We start from the raw sequence: 17,050 nt of genomic DNA, 5'->3' as shown, positions 1-17,050 counted from the left end.
AGTAACAGTGTATTATTGGTTTCAGAGATAGTTTAGTGATTGGTCAGTTGCATATAACACTCAGTGCTCATTACTTTAAGTGCCCTCCTTAATGCCCATCACTCAGTTACTGCATCCCTCACTCCCCTCCAGCAACCCTCAGTTTATTTCCTATAGTTAAGAGTCTCTTATGGTTTGTCTCCCTCTCTGATTTTGTCTTGTTTTTCCCTCCCTTCCTCTATAATCCTCTGTTCTGTTTCTTAAATTCCACATGAGTGATATCATATGATTATTGTCTTTTTCTGATTGACTTATTTTGCTAGCATAATACCCTCTAGGTCTATCCATGTTGTTGCAAATAGTAAGATTTCATTTTTTGATGGCTGAGTAGTATTCCATTATATATGTGTGTGTGTGTGTGTGTGTGTGTGTGTGTATATATATATATATATATAATATATGTATACATATATTCCATTAGTATACCATATCTTCATTATCCATTCAACAGTGGATGGACATCTGTGTTCTTTCCATATTTTGGCTATTGTGGACATTGCTGCTATAAACATTGTGGTGCAGGTGCCCCTTCAAATCACTATATGTATATCCTTTGGATAAATACCTAGTAGTGCAAGTGCTGGGTCATAGGGTAGCTCTATTTTCAACTTTTTGAGGACCCTCCATACTCTACCATCTTACAGTCCCAGAGTGGCTGTACCAGCTTACAGTCCCACCATCACTGTAAGAGGATTCCCCTGTCTCCACATTCTCACCCACATCTGTTGTTTCCTGACTTGTTAATTTTAGCCATTCGACTGATATGAGATGGTATCTCATCATGGTTTTTATTTGTATTTCCCTGATGCTAAGTGATATTGAGCATTTTTTCATGTGTCTGTTGGCCATTTGTATGTCTTCTTTAGAGAAATATCTGTTCATGTCTTATGCCCATTTCTTGACTGGATTATTTGTTTTTTGGGTGTTGATTTTGATAAGATCTTTATAGATTTTGGATACTAGCCCTTTATCTGATGAGACATTTGCAAATATCTTCTCCATTTCTGTTGGTTGACTTTTGGTTTTGTTGACTATTTCCTTTGCTGCGCAGAAGCTTTTTATCTTGGTGAAGTCCCAATAGTATATTTTTGCTTTTGTTTCCCTGGCCTTTGAAGATGTGTCTAGCAAGAAGTTGCTGGGGCCAAGGTCAAAGAGTTCACTGCCTGTGTCCTCCTCTAGGATTTTGATGGATTCCTGTCTTACATTTATGTCTTTCATCCATTTTGAGTCTATATTTGTGTATGGTGTAAAGAAATGGTCCAGTTTCATTCTTCTATATGTGGCTGCCCAATTTTCCCAGTACCATTTGTTGAAGAGACTGTCCTTTTTCCATTGGATGTTCTTTCCTGCTTTGTTGAAGATTAGTTGACCATAGAGTTGAGGATCCATGTCTGGGTTCTCTATTCTGTTTGTTGCTCTATGTGATTGTTTTTTTTTTTTTTTTTAAGATTTTATTTACTTATGTGATCTATTTTTGTGCCAATACCATATTGTCTTGATTACAGCTTTGTAATGGAGCTTGAGGTCCAGAATTGTGATACCACCAGTTTTGGTTTTCTTTTTCAACATTGTTTTGGCTATCTGGGGTCTTTTGTGGTTCCATGCAAATTTTAGGATCATTTCTTTCACTCTGTGAAAAATGTTGATGGTGTTTTGATAGGGCCTGCATTGAATGTGTAGATTGTTGTTGCATTTCTTTAGAATGTTCCATTTCTTTGTGTCTTCCTCAATTTCTTTCATAAATGTTCTATAGTTTTCAGAGTGCAGATCCTTTACCTTTTTGGTTAAGTTTTTTCCTAGGTATCTTATGGTTTTTGGTGCAATTGTAAATGGGATCAACTCCTTAATTTCTCTTTCTTCTGTCTCATTGTTCATGTATAGAAATGCAACTGATTTCTGTGCTTTGAATTATATTTTGCCACTTTCTGAACTCCTGTATGAGTTCTAGCAACTTTTAGGTGGAGTGTTTTGGGTTTTCAACATAGAGCCTCGTGTCATCTGTGAAGAGTGAAAGTTTGAATTTTTGGCTGATTTGGGTGTTTTTTATTTCTTCTTGTTGTCTGATTGCTGAGGCTAGGACCTCCAGTACTATGCTGAACAACAGTTGTGAGAGTGGGCATCCCTGTCATGTTCCTGACCTTAGGGGAAAAGCTTTCAGTTTTTCCTCATTGAGGATGACATTTACTGTGGGCTTTTTGTAAATGGCTTATGTTATTGAGATATGTTCCCTCTATCCCTACACTATGGAGAGTTTTATTCAAGAAAGGATGCTGTATTTTGTCAAATGCTTTTTCTGCATCAATTGAGAGGATCATATGGTTCTTGTCCTTTCTTTTATTAATGTGGTATATCACATTGATTTGTGGATGTTGAACCACTCTTGCAACCCAAGAATAAACCCAACTTGGTTGTGGTGGTGAATAATCCTTTTAATGTACTGTTAGATCCTATTAGCTAGTATCTTGCTGAGAATTTTTGCATCCATGTTTATCAGGAATATTGGTCTGTAATTTTCCTTTTTGGTGGGGTCTTTATCTCGTTTTGGGATGAAGGTGATGCTGGCCTTGTAGAAAGAATTTGGAGGTTTTCCTTCCATTTCTATTTTTTTAAACAGCTTCAGAAGAATAGGCATTAGTTCTTTTTAAAATATTTGGTAGACTTCTCCTGGGAGGCCATCTGGCTCTGGACTTCTGTTTGTTGGGAGATTTTTTGATTACTGCTTTATAATTTCTTTGCTGGTCATGGCTCTGTTCAGGCTTTTTTTTATTTCTTCCTGTTTCAGTTTTGGTAGTTTATATGTTTCTGGGAATGCATCCATTTCTTCTAGATTGCCTAATTTGTTAGCATATAATTGCTCATAATATGCTCTTATAATTGTTTATATTTCTTTGGTGTTGGTTGTGATCTCACTTTCATTTGTGATTTTATTTATTTATTTGGGTCCTTTCTCTTCTTGATGAATCTAGGTAGGGGTTTATTGATCTCTTATATCCTTCCTTTGCAATCTAGTCATTCTCTCTCTTTTCTCAGCTTTCTTATGCTCTATCATTTTTGTCTTCTATGTCACTGACTCTTCTGCCTCATTCATCTTAGCAGTTAGAGCCTCTATTTTTGTTTATTGTATCTTAGTAATACCCTTTTTGATTTCAGCGTGATTAGATTTTAGTTATTTCTCCAGAAATGGATTCTCTAGTGTCCTCTATGCTTTATTCAAGCCCAGCTAGTATCTCTATAATCATTGTTTTGAATTCTAGTTCCAACATCTTACTTATATCCATTTGATTAAATCCCTGGCAGTGAGTACTGCCTTCTGTTCCTTTTTTTGGGGGTGAGTTTTTCTGTTTCATCATTATGTCCAGAAAAAAATAGATGAAAGAAAAATGCTCACTAAATAAATCAGAAGATAACAGAAACCAAAAAAGAAAAGTAAAAAAAGAAAAAAACCAAACAAGAAGTAGAACAGAACAATAAAGTAGATCCTGGGTGTATTTTGGTCTTTTTTTTTTAGAAGAAACTAGATCTCAAAATAGGAAAGAAAAACTTATATATATATAAGTTTTATATATATAAATATATATATATGTATATATATATACATATATATATCTTATATATATATGTATATATATATACACAAAGATAAAATTGAATACAATGAAAGGAAACCAAAAATGAAAAAACCATAAATGTAAAAATAAAAATTAAGAAAGATTTAAGAAAAGAATTGATAAAATAGGAAAATAGCTGAAATGAAAAAAAAAAAACACTGAAAGACTAAAGAATAATAAGAAAAAACCCACAAATGCTATATATTGTTTTTCCCCAGAGAAAAGCTTTGCAGTTCTTTATGATTGCTAAAGTTGGTATTAGCCAGATGTTCTTGCTGATATTCTGGGGGAGGGGCCTGTTGCACTGATTCTCAGGTGTCTTTGCTGGGTGGAATCACACCCCCATTGCCAAGGGGCCAGGCTCTGTATAGGCAGCTCTAAATTGCACTATGTGACACTGTTTTGCTCCCTGAAGGCTGTCAGCACTGATTGGGGGGGGATGAAAATGGTGATGCCCCAATTTCCTGCCCCAGAGCTGAAAGTTTGTGCCCCCACTCTAAAGTGAGCCCTCACAGAAAAGTAATCACTCTTATGCCCCTGGTTTCCATCAGGACTCTGTTCACCCAGCCTGTGACCCAGCATTTCTATCTCAGGCACGTGATCCTACTTTGAGTCTCCAACCGCTGTAGACTCCTGTGCCCCAGCAGGTACCACTGCTCCTCCAAAGGGAGGTAGAGGGGTCTCCCCATGGTGCTGCTGCTTCCTGGGCCCTGACTCTTGGAAAGCGCGTTCATCTGGCTGTGCTGCAGTTTGTGTCAACACTACGCAGAAAGCTCACTCCTGGGTTTGCTGTTTGCAGCCAGCTTCCTTGCTCTGATGCTGCACTCAGGTACCCTCATTCTTTCTGTGACCCCGGGGATCCTGAGATCTCACTCTTCCACCTAGGATTCTGTCCTGCTTCGCCACCTGAGCATTTTTCAGGTACACTTCTAAAAGTTCCGATTTTGCGAATTTGCCACTTATGACACTTTCCAATAGCCAGCTTACGGGAGGCTCCCTCCCCGCCATGGTTTATCTTTGATATATCGCCTTGGATTCATGTCTCTGCACCTCCTATCTTGCAAAAAGTGGTCACTTTTCTATTTGTGGAATTGCAGCAATTATTTTCTCAGATCTTCAGTTAATTTTGCAGATGCTCAGAATGATTTGATAACTATCTGGCTGAATTCCAGGGACCAGACAAAATTAGGGTCCCCTACTCCTCCATCATCTTCACTCCAAGCTTCACATTTAGAGCAAAACTTTGCTCTTAGCTCTGGGCCTGGAGAGCTTTTTCCCTCTTACTCCTTCCCATTTCCATATACTGTTAGAACAGGGGCATATACTCTGTATTCTGTGGAATGGTCTACAGAGGTGCTTTAGACTTTCTGCAAAAAATCAACTTAAATGACATTTAAATATATTTATAATTGTTAAAAAAATCCATAAAGAAGTACCTGGCCAGAAGTATCCTAGACCAAATTCTAACATGCCAGAGACTACCTTCTCATTTGGGGCTGGCAGGTTAACTTATTTTGTGCAGGCTTTGGAATAAAATATCTTCTGCTATCTTTGTATGTATTTGAAGTTCTTATAAATTTACCTTTGGTTAAGATGATGATAGTTCTAAGCTGCTCTTTTATTTGTGTATTTGCATTGTTTTCCTGTTTGAATCTAGACCACCCATGTCAAAATTTAGGCCTGATGACAGTGTTGTAGTGGTGAGTTCCCCATCACAGCCCATGGGCATGGCTAACATGTTGTGTAGAAGGTTCAGTGCATCTTCTTGGAGCATATACTCCTCAGGTCGCACACTCAACCAGGTAGTATTAAGTGAAAGCACAATGTGGCTATCATATCATATTTTAGATAGTCTTCAAAATTCTTTTAAGTTGGGGGGACTATTTTTATTTTATTATTTATTTATTTATTTATTTTAAGATTATTTATTTATTCATAGAGACACAGAGAGAGAGAGAGAGAGGCAGAGACACAGGCAGAGGGAAAAGCAGGCACCATGCAGAGAGCCTGACATGGGACTCATCCAGGGTGTCCAGGATCACACCCTAGGCTGCAGGCGGTGCTAAACCACTGCGCCACCGGGGCTGCCCCTGGGGGGACTTTTTTTTAGATGTAAGATGAGGAAAATCAAGCAGTTCTTAGAAATTGTTAGTGATTCGGCTTTGAAATAAGGATTTGCTAATTCTCCTCTTTCAAATTTCTGGATTAGTTTCATTGTAGAGTATTCTGAGTTTATATGATTAACTTTCTTTTTAACTACTCCCATTTCTACATTCTGTGTATGGTGTACTAAGACAAACTGTAGAAACACTGTGGATCCTGAATCTGACTAAGCAAGCAATGGGCATCCTTAGTTTATGACTTCTAATTTTTATGGTTTTATTTGACTTTATAGTAAGTAAATACATTTGAACTTAAAATAATAAAATACTACTTTTATCTTTTTGATGATGTAGCATTCTACTTTAAAACAGGGTATACCTAATTTTAAAAAGTTTAAATCCACACTCTGAAAGTATTGAGTAGAAGCAAATCTGAAATAGTCTGTCCTGTGGAGAAAAGGCAATTGGAAGTTGCTGTCACATTAAGCACATAAAGTGGTCAATAGACTTTTAGAGGCAGACGTTATTTTTATATTAGGTGCAAACATTGGTAGCATTTCTCGTCATAAGTACCTGTTTGGTCCATTTCTCTAATACGGACTTCTGGATCCCAGCAGTTCTCTTGGACCACTCTGAAGACCTTCCCATCCTTCAACATTTTTGCTTCTCCCTACGGCAGAAAACTCACATCAGTAAAAAGGTACCTAAGCTTACTTAGATTTATTCTTCCTTGTTTGCTTTGGAGTATGGTTCTTCCCTAACATTTTTAGGGAAGACATTTTACTTAATCCTTAAAGAAGTAGAAGTCTGTTCATTTAACATTTTACTTAATCCTTAAAGAAGTAGAAGTCTGTTCATTTAACAGGACTCAGCTTTCATCCTTATGCCTTAATGTTGGCCTGGAATGGAAGAGGTGTGCTCTGTGACTGTCAGTAGCTGGACACAGAGAGAACAAGGTCATAGTCCTGGCCTTGGGGCTGCATGTTGAGGATTGCTGGTCATCTTGCTGATCTCAATTGATGGCTATAGGACCTGAGAGGATGGCCCAGTGTCTGGAAAACTCCAGATCCACAACATTTTAGATTTGGAAAGGGCTTCTGAGTTAGACCATTCAGTTCAACCCTCTTGTTTTATAGAGAAGCAACAGATGGAGAGTGACAGTAAATAATTTGTCTAACAGAGCAAGATTCACTGATGTCAACACCTGCAGGAGGAGGTAGGCAATGAAGTGAATCAGTATGAAATTTGGTGCTGAGCTGCTAGCTGCTAGCTTCCACTGGGCATCATGCCTACCTATGTACACTTCATTTAATACTCAGTTCAGGGGACCCCCTAAATTGGACTTCAGTTTGTGATCCCTAAAGAAAACGGAAGGGTCTGATCCAGGTCCCTGAAATCAGAGTGATCAGGTTCAAATCCCATTCTACCACTTACTGTATAGCCTTGAGCAAATTACACAACATCTCTGAGCCTTGATATGCTCATCTTTAAAATAGAAATAATAATATGATTTACCTTAAAGGGATCTGGTAAGCATGAAATGGGATAATCCATATAAGGCATTTAGTAGAGTTTCTGACACACATTAATTACTCTAAGTATTAGTTATTAATGATTATGGCTGTCTCCTGATATTCCCCTGCTTTGAGGTCACATCACCTCTGGTGGTGCTTCAGAGCCTCAGGATTGCCCTAGGGCCCTATGTGATGGCTGAGTAGGCATGTGGTAATCAAAGGCCTTGAGCTCTGCTTGGTAAAATACTTCACCTTCTTTCTCTTCTTGGCTTGATTGTAAGTTGCACACAGGCCTTGCCATGGCTTCCTTCTCCATCCTTCTATATCATAGACAAGACCTTCCCCATGTCATGCATGGAGAAGGTTGACCACTTTTCACCTTCAAGTGTGGCAGCCCATTCATATCTGGCATGAATAAGTAAGACCTCACATTTATGTTTTCATTTTTCATGGCTGGGGGAAAAGGTTAGTGAACATTGACTTGTCTATCTGAGACAGATGTCCATACCCAGGCAGAGCTGAGTCTCTTGACATCAGGACATCAGGATTTATTTGCCTCAGTTCCCATCCTTTGTTGACCTTGGCAGCATCTGCACCACCTTTCCAGACTGGGGAATCTCCTTCGAGAGTCTTGGTGGAGGCAGGTCCCTTCTGATACAGCTCAAAAGCCCCAATACTTACTCTTCTTGCCCCAAGCTTAACCAATCATTGCTTTTTTTTTTTTTTTAAGATTTTATTTATCTATTCATGAGAGACACACAGAGAGAGGCAGAGACCTAGGCAGAGGGAGAAGCAGGCCCCCCGGGGGGAGCCCGATGTGGGACTCAATCCCAGGACCCCAGGATCATGCCCTAAGCCAAAGGCAGGTGCTCTACCACTGAACCACCCGGAAGCCCCCAGTGCTTGGTTTTCAATCAAAAGCAAGTGATACAAAAAGACAGGGTCAGTGAATCTTTTCTGCCAGTGATTCCAACAGTGGCCACATGCTGTGTCCATTAGCAGTGGGACTGGTGGCTGTGTCCAATGTCTAGCTGGGAGGCAGCAGCTCCCTAGCCAAACTAGTCCCGTGGTATGGCCTTGGTTGTGGCTTCAGTCACCTGCACATCTTATAAGTGTGGTTCCCTAGGTATTTGTAATTCTGGAAGGGCTTGAAACACTTGAAACCAATTCCTTTTCTGCTTAAACTAACCATTATTGGTTTCTGTTGTTTGCAACAAAGAGTCCTGAATGATACTGACTATACAAATAGAATATAGGATCTCATGTCTTTCCATTTAGTGAAGAAGGAGGGATAGGAATGATGGTAAAAGAAAAAGTCAGGGGATCCCTGGGTGGCGCAGCGGTTTGGCGCCTGCCTTTGGCCCAGGGCGCGATCCTCGAGACCCGGATCGAATCCCACGTCAGGCTCCCGGTGCATGGAGCCTGCTTCTCCCTCTGCCTGTGTCTCTGCTTCTCTCTCTCTCTCTCTCTCTCTGTGAGACTATCATAAATAAATAAAAATTTATAAAAAAAAAAAGAGAAAGTCAAGAAATAAACTTTTTTTTTTGCAAATTAAAGGTTTTATTTTTATTTTGCTCCTCCTAAACAGGAAAGCTTAATTACCATATAATACCCAGAATTAAAAAAATAATAAAAATAAAATAAAATACCCAGAATAGCAGAGTCCTGAAAAAGCATGCATCCCAATGAATCTGAGTTTAAATCTCATGAAATTACTTACTGCTAGTAGAATTGGCTAAGTTAGGGAATTTTTGAGTTGGAGCCTCACCTTTTCTATCTGCAGAATGTGGACAAATATATTTGTCATGCTTGTGACCACCCAGCATCTTTGGAACACTTCTATGTGTGAAGAAATTTTATGAGAGAGAATCCAGATTTCACTTTCCAAGCCTCCCTTGTGGCAAGGATACTAACATGCATGCAGAAGCTACCTTCTGATATGGGTGTTGTCTGACAGCTCAGCAGCATCAGCATGAAAGTGAGCTTTCAGTCTGTGGCCAGGTGGGATGTCACTTACTCTTTGCTGGAGCGGCCCCCCAGATATGATTGGGCATCATGTATGTTAGCGCAGCCTCTGGGTTTGATCTCTTGTCCTCCCAGGAGGTTTGTGAGCTGCCTTTCTATTTAAGCAAGCTAGAATGCATTCTTTTGTTTGCAACTAAGAGTGCTGGGTGAAACAGAAGATTCAATAATAGAATATTTGTAAAGAACCAAATCAGAGAACACGCACAATCATTTCGGGCCAGATATTACCATATATTGTAAATGGCAAGGGAGGAAATTGGGTTTCTCTGGGAGATGCATGAATAAGTTTTGGTTTTAGATAAAGTAGAGCACACTGAAGCAGAACTGGATCATTTAGTTCAACTCTTGCATTTACCAGTAAGTCCATAAAATGCACTGGCTTGTCTAAGATTATGGATCCATTTTCCACACCACTTATGCTGATATTAGTAATTGGTGTTTATTTACCAGGCAAAGGTTAATTACTATCATTTCCTAAAGAGTCTGATTATCTCAGGGGGTTGCTCTCATTACATGGCAGGAGAATTGGACTTACTAAATTTCTCTTTCCACATCCTTCATGCTGGATCCATAGTAAGGCTAATGAATGACAGCAATGGTCAGTAGAACTCTTTCTGAGTAAAAAGTACCACAAAGCAGCTGTGCTCCTTAATAGCTTCCCTTTGTATTGCTTCTTCAACCAGAATTTTGGGACCTGACAACCATTGGGAAAAAAATCAATTCCTGATCCCTCTCACTTTACATTTGGGAACCCAGTGTCCCTAAAGGGCTGTAGATGCCTTAGAAGACAGCACTTGATCCTGGAGACCCAGGATGGAGTTCCATTTTGGGCTCCCTGCATGGAGCCTGCCTCTCCCTCTGCCTGTGTCTCTGCCTCTCTCTCTCTCTCTGTGTATCTCTCATAAATGAATAAATAAAATCTTATATATATTAAAAAAAAAAAAAGAAGACAGCACTTGTTGCTGTGGGAGAGACGGAGGGGTTTTTAGGTTCTGTTTTTAATGTTGACCTCAATATCAACCAAGATCTTAAAGTAAACTAATAACCAAGTAACTGGAGTAAGCTGCTCTAATATATTCAACCCACAAACAAATCCTGTTTTTCTGAACTCTTAAAACCAAGTTTTGTTTTTGTTTTTGATTTTGATTTTTGTCTTTTTAAATATTTCCCCATATTATGCTGAGTGAAATAAGTCAATCGGAGAAGGACAAACATTATATGGTCTCATTCATTTGGGGAATATAAATAATAGTGAAAGGGAATAAAGGGGAAAGGAGAAAAAATAAGTGGGAAATATCGGAAAGGGAGACAGAACATGGAAGACTCCTAACTCTGGGAAATGATCTAGGGGTGGTGGAAGGGGAGGAGGGTGGGGGGTGGGAGTGACTGGGTGGCAGGCACTGAGGTGGGCACTTGACATGATGAGCACTGGGTGTTATTCTGTATGTTGGCAAATTGAACACCAATAAAAAATAAATTTATTATTAAATAAATAAATAAATAAATAAATAAATAAATAAATATTTCCCCAACCAAGGTGCCTGGTGGGTTCAGTTGGAAGAGTATGTGACTCGGGATCCCTGGGTGGCGCAGCGGTTTGGCGCCTGCCTTTGGCCCGGGGCGTGATCCTGGAGACCCGGGATCAAATCCCACATCAGGCTCCCGGTGCATGGAGCCTGCTTCTCCCTCTGCCTATGTCTCTGCCTCTCTCTCTCTCTCTCTCTCTCTCTGTGACTATCATAAAAAAAAAAAAAAAAAAAAAAGAGTATGTGACTCTTCATCTTGGGGTCGTGAGTTCAAGCCCCAAGAGGGGTGTAGAGATTATTTAAATTTTAAAAAAATGTAAAAAAAAGAGTTCCCCAACCAACAGTTGCCACCTGGATAAACCATTTCAAATACATCTCTAATACTTTTAAAGCCAGAACAGCATGACATAATAGAAATCATGGTACTGCAGGAGTCAGGAGACCAGGACCCTATTTTTAAATACTTAATCTCCCAGAACATCAGATTCTAACTATAAAATAAGGGCTTAGAGTAAGTGATGTCTAAGTTCCCTTCCCAGGATGGTGTGATGTGCTGCTCAAATCCTCCTTCAGGAATAAAGGGCCTTTTCTCCTACCTTCTGGAAGTGTTGCGTACAGATAGCCCTGGACTCTCAGCCCCTGTGAGGAGATAAGAAGATGACCTCAGCTGAAAAGAGCCACCTGTAGTGTCCTGCTTCATTTCCAGAGAAGCCCACTTCTAGTGACTGACATAGAGGTATAAAGGCCCCCCTCTTTTGTCTTCCTGCATTCCCAACTTGGGACAATTCTTAAGGTTAGCTTTAGAGCTCCTTGTAGGTTCAGCTGAGGCCAACATTGAAACATTGAAACATCACAGCTCAGTATTGCCCTCTGTTCTATCCAGCTTTGTTCTCCTTCCACTGGTGCCCATTGTCAAAGCACTTCCTGATAAACTGCCCACATGCTAATTTCTCTCTGAGTCTGATTCCCAGGGACCCTAACCTAGGATGCTTCTGCTTCTCACTTTCTTATTCTAATACTGTTGACAAATAAGTTCAAATATGGCTGGTATTTCAAATGACTGGTACTGCATGTATCATTAAAAAATGTATTTTCATTTAGAGAGGGAGACAAACCATGAGAGACTCCTAACTCTGGGAAACAAACAAAGGGTTGTGGAAGGGGAGGTGGATGGGGGGATGGGTTAACTGGGTGATGAGCACTGAGGAGGGCACTTGATGGGATGAGCACTGGGTGTTATACTGTATGTTGGCAAATTGAATTTAAATTTTAAAAATGTATTTTCAAAGTCCGCATTGCACAATCAGATTCCCATTCCCCACCCCTTACCCCCAGAGCCTACTCAGTCTGTCTAGACCTTGCAAACTTCTGAGCCAAGCTGATTGGGTTTGAGGTGAAGAGTTGTTAGAAATGGCCCAGATGCTGTCACCAGGAAGCATTTTCTATTATCACTCCAGTGCTCACATTTCAAGGTTCTGAAGGGAACTCTGTGGGAGGCCCCATCTCTCTCCCATACCTGTGGGTCCTCCCCCCTTGGCTACTTCTGGCCTTAAGCCTGTATTATCTTTCCATCGCTCTGAGTTAACTTTACTTTTTCACTTTCCTCTGCCTGCTATGTCATATATCCAGTTCATTTCCCACTGCCCTGAATTCTGTCTCCAGAATAGATCCTAAAGTGTTTCCCTCTTCCACATCCTGCTACTCCAGTCTGGCCCAAGCCCCTCCTCTCTTGCTCAGATGACTGCGTCAGCCTCCAGCCTGATCTCCTGCTTTCACTTTTGTCCCCTTCCAACCTAGTCTTTACAAAAGAGCCAGAGTCAACTTTTTAAAATTCAAATTAAAAAGTTTTTTTAAGTAGGCTTCATGCCCCAGTGTGGTGCCCAATGTGGGGCTTGAACTCACAACCCTGAGATCAAGTCCTGAACTGAGATCAAGAGTCAGATGCTTAACTGACAGAGCCACCCAGGTGCCCCCAGGGTCAACTTTTAAAATCTTAAATCAGGGATCCCTGGGTGGCGCAGCGGTTTGGCGCCTGCCTTTGGCCCAGGGCGCGATCCTGGAGACCCGGGATCAAATCCCACATCAGGCTCCCGGTGCATGGAGCCTGCTTCTCCCTCTGCCTATGTCTCTGCCTCTCTCTCTTTCTCTCTCTGTGACTATCATAAATAAATAAAAATTAAAAAAATAAAATAAAAAAAAATAAAATCTTAAATCAGATTTGGCCACTGCCCCACTTAAAACTCTTGAATCCCATTGGCCTCAAGGCACAATCTAGATGCCTTAACCCAGCTTGCAAGACCCTTTATGCTCTAACCTCTGCCTGCTTCTACAGCTTTATCACATATATACCTACACCTTTATAAATAGGTTCTTTGTTATTTTCTGAGTAGTCAATTTAAATGTGCCACTTGTTTTCTGTTTGGAGGCTGATTGATTTAACTAAAACATATACGTAAACATGTTACACAATACTATTTGTTTCCATAGGTTCATGTATATATCAAATAAAATAATGGGCAAAGGTCTGGGAAGATACCCACTAAACTAAACTGTTAATACTAATTACTTAAAAAAATTTTTTTTTTCTTTTTAAATCTCTACATCCAATGTGGAGCTTGAACTCATGACCCTGAGATCAATAATCACATGCTCTACTGACTGAGCCAGCCAGGCACCCCAATAGGAATTACTTTTGAGGATAGGGAGGACCGATCCAAGGGAATTAACTATAGCTTTATCTCTAAAAGCCTTAATTTAAAAAGGAAAATTTATTCAAATATTACTTATGTAATGAAAAATTAACCTTAAAAATAAAAACATGAAATGAGGGCATTGGATGAGGGCTTTAATCAGTTTTGTCCATGATCCCACCTTATGAAATGTATTTTTTCCATTGTGACCCATTATACCCAAATACATCTATTTATACAGTTACAAACTGAAACAGAAGTTTCATGAAACTATACTTCTTACCATGAATGCATTCTGCTATTCTATTTTGTAGTCTGTTTTATTTTTTAAGCTGCTCTAATCCACTGCCTTGATATTATGATTCACTTGTGTTTCAACCCATATTTTCAAACACTGACTAGATGATAACTAGTTCTACAGTTCTGTGATTCCTTAGTTTCATGAAAATTTCCCCCTGCCTTGGGCTTTCCACCTCTCCTGAAATCCCTTACTATTTTTTGTCTCTTTTGCTCAGCACAAAATTATTGCTATCTGTGTGTTCTTTATCCATTTGAGTGTTTTCCTGGCTCCCCAGTGACAGAGTGTGAAATAATAGAAAAAATATATTTTGGTCTCTGCCCCTGGTTCCTGGCACAAAGCTCCTAAAACCCTTGTAATTTCCTAAGTGATAAGAACACTAGGAGCATTTATCTTCTTTTTTTCTTCTTCCAAATTTTAACTTATATTCTAGTTAGTTAGCATATAATGTTCTATTGGTTTTAGGAGTAGAATTTAGGGGTTCGTCACTTATATACAACACTCAGTGCTCATCATAACAAGTGCCCTCCTTAACACCTATCACTCATTTAGTCTATCCTCCACCCACCTCCCTCCATCAATCCTCAGTTTGTTCTCTATCATTAGGAGTCTCTTATGGTTTGTCTCCTTCCCTTTCTTTTTCTCTTTCTCCCCCCTTCTGACATGTTTATCTGTTTTGTTTCCTATATTCCATATATGAGTGAAACCATATTGTATTTGTCTTTCTCTGACTGACTTATTTCCTGTAGCATAATACACTCTAGCTCCATCCATGTCGTTGCAAAGGGCAAGATTTCATTCTTTTTGATAGCTGAATAATATTCCATTATGTGTATATATCACATCTTCTTTATCCATTCATCAATTGATTAGAGCTCTCTTAGTAGTTTGGCTATTGCTGATAATCTGCTATAAACATCATGGTGCACATACCCCTTCAAATCTGTATTTTTATATTCTTTGCATAAATACCCAGTAGTGCAATTGCTGGGTTGCAGGGTAGTTCTACTTTTAACTTTTTTAAGAAACCTCCATATTGTTTCCCAGAGTGGCTGCACCAGTTTTCATTTCCACCAACAGTGCAAGAGGGTTTCTCTTTCTCCACATCCTTGCCAACTCTGTTATTTCCTGTGTTGTTAATTTTAGCCATTCTGACAAGTGTAAGGTGGTATCTCATAGTGGTTTTGATTTGTATTTCCCAGAGGATGAGTGACATTGAGCATTTTTCAGGTATCTGTTATCCATCTGGGTGTCTTCTTTGGAGAAATGTCTGTTCCTGTCTTCTGCTCTGGATTATTTGCTTTTTTTTTGGGGGGGGGGGTGTTGATTTTGATAAGATCTTTATAGATTTTGGATACTAACCTTTTACCAGATATGTCATTCACAAATATCTCCTCCCATTCTGTAGACTGCCTTTTACTTTTGTTGATTGTTTCTTCACTATGCAGAAGCTTTTTATTTTGAAGTCCTAGTAGTTCATTTTTCCTTTGTATCCCTTGCCTCTAGCAATGTGTCTAGTAAGAAGTTGCTGTAGTTGAGGTCAAAGAATTTGCTGCCTGTGTCTCTAGCAATGTGTCTAGTAAGAAGTTGCTGTAGTTGAGGTCAAAGAATTTGCTGCCTGTGTCCTCGTCTAGGATTTTGATGGTTTCCTGTCTCACATTTAGGTCTTTCATCCATTTTGAGTCTATTTTTGTGTATGGTGTAAGAAAGGGATACAGTTTCATTCTTCTACATGTTGCTGTCCAGTTTTCTCAACACCATTTGTTGAAGAGACTGGTTTTTTTTTTTTTCCATTGTATATTCTTTCCTGTTTTGTCGAAGATCAGTTGACCATATAGTTATGGGTCCATTTTCTATTCTGTTCCATTGATCTATGTGATCTGTTTTTGTGCCAGTACCATATTGTCTTGATGACTACAGCTTTGTAGTAATAGCTTGAAGTCTGAAATCATGATGCCACCCACTTTGCTTTTCTTTTTCAGGATTGCTTTGGCTATTTGGGGTCTTTTGCAGTTCCATACAAATTTGAGGATTGCTTGTTCTAGCTCTGAAAAATGCTGATGGTATTTTGATAAGGATAGCACTAAATGTATAGATCACTTTGGGTAGTATAGACATTTTAACAGTGTTTATTCTTCCTATCCACAAGCAGGAATTTTTTTCCCCATTTCTTTGTGTCCTCTTCAGTTTCTTTCATAATTGTTCTATAGTTTTTAGCATATAGATCTTTTACCTCTTTAGTTAGATTTATTCCTAGGCATCTTACTGTTTTTGATGCAATTGTGAATGGGATAAATTCCTTGACTTCTTTTTCTGCTGCTTCGTTATTGGTGTATAGAAATGCAGCTGACTTCTGTGCATTGATTTTATATCCTGTGACTTTTCTGAATTCCGTATTAGTTGTAGCAATTTTTTTGGTGAAGTCTTTTGGGTTTTCTCTATAGAATATCCTATCTTCTGCAAATAGCAAAAGTTTGACTTCTGCTTTGCTGATTTAGAAACCTTTTATTTCTTTTTGTTGTCTGACTGCTGAGGCTAAAACTTCCAGTACTATGTTACAGAGTAATGGTGAGAGTGGACAACCTTGTCTTGTCCCAAACCATAAAGAAAAAGCTCTCAGTTTTTCCCCATTGAGGATGATATTAGCTGTGGGTCTTTCATATATGGCTTTTATGATGTTGAATATGTTCCATCTCTACGTACTTTATTGAGGGTTACTAGGAACATCTCTTAATTTTAATATTTGGTCTTTGACCCTTTTAGCATAGGGATGCTAAAACCCTTGTAAATTCCTAAGTGGTAAGAGCACTAGGAGCATCTTTTGTTCTATTGACATGACTCTGAGTAGATTCCCGGATGACTCCTGGATGGAGGCTGGTCATCAGAAAGACCAAACCATGATTAGAAGCTTGGAATTTTCAGTCCCCCCACCACTTCTCCAGAGAGGGGAAGAGGGTTAGAAATGGAGTTAATAATTGAACATGCCTACATGAGAAAGCCTCCATAAAAATCCCAATAGGATGGGGTTTTGGGAACTTCCAGGATGGATAACACATCCATACCGAGAGGATGATGAACTGCAACTCCATGGAGACGGAAGGTCCTGTGCTTGGGACACAGGTGAAAAACTGGGTAGGTTTTTGTTTATGAGGGAAATGATTTTAAAAGCAGCAACATGATGAGATCATACAGAATAGTGTGTGCAAAATGCTAATTGGATGGAAATGTTGTGTATATTATATACATGC

The 17,050-nt window shown here is 39.3% G+C and overlaps 1 protein-coding gene and 1 long non-coding RNA gene across 4 annotated transcripts in view; one reads left to right on the top strand and one right to left on the bottom strand.

Annotated features, from left to right (window-relative positions):
* LOC144291756 (uncharacterized) overlaps nt 1-17,050 on the top strand; it is a 91,445-nt gene that overhangs the window by 56,301 nt on the left and 18,094 nt on the right. The window lies entirely within an intron of this gene.
* Nucleotides 1-17,050, bottom strand: part of ACMSD (aminocarboxymuconate semialdehyde decarboxylase) — a 66,010-nt gene that overhangs the window by 38,548 nt on the left and 10,412 nt on the right. For 2 of the 3 annotated variants that reach the window (XM_077861494.1, XM_077861493.1), the window contains one exon: nt 6,323-6,419. In XM_077861494.1, the coding sequence (XP_077717620.1) occupies nt 6,323-6,419 (97 nt within the window). Of the gene's footprint in view, nt 1-6,322; nt 6,420-11,410; nt 11,454-17,050 lie in introns of all 3 variants that reach the window. The other variant, XM_077861495.1, reaches the window with a different exon arrangement.

Source organism: Canis aureus, chromosome 20 (assembly GCF_053574225.1).
Source record: "Canis aureus isolate CA01 chromosome 20, VMU_Caureus_v.1.0, whole genome shotgun sequence".
Classification (NCBI taxonomy): Eukaryota; Metazoa; Chordata; class Mammalia; order Carnivora; family Canidae; genus Canis; species Canis aureus.
The sequence above is the reverse complement of the archived record's forward strand: the minus strand, read 5'-3'. Positions and strand labels throughout refer to the sequence as shown.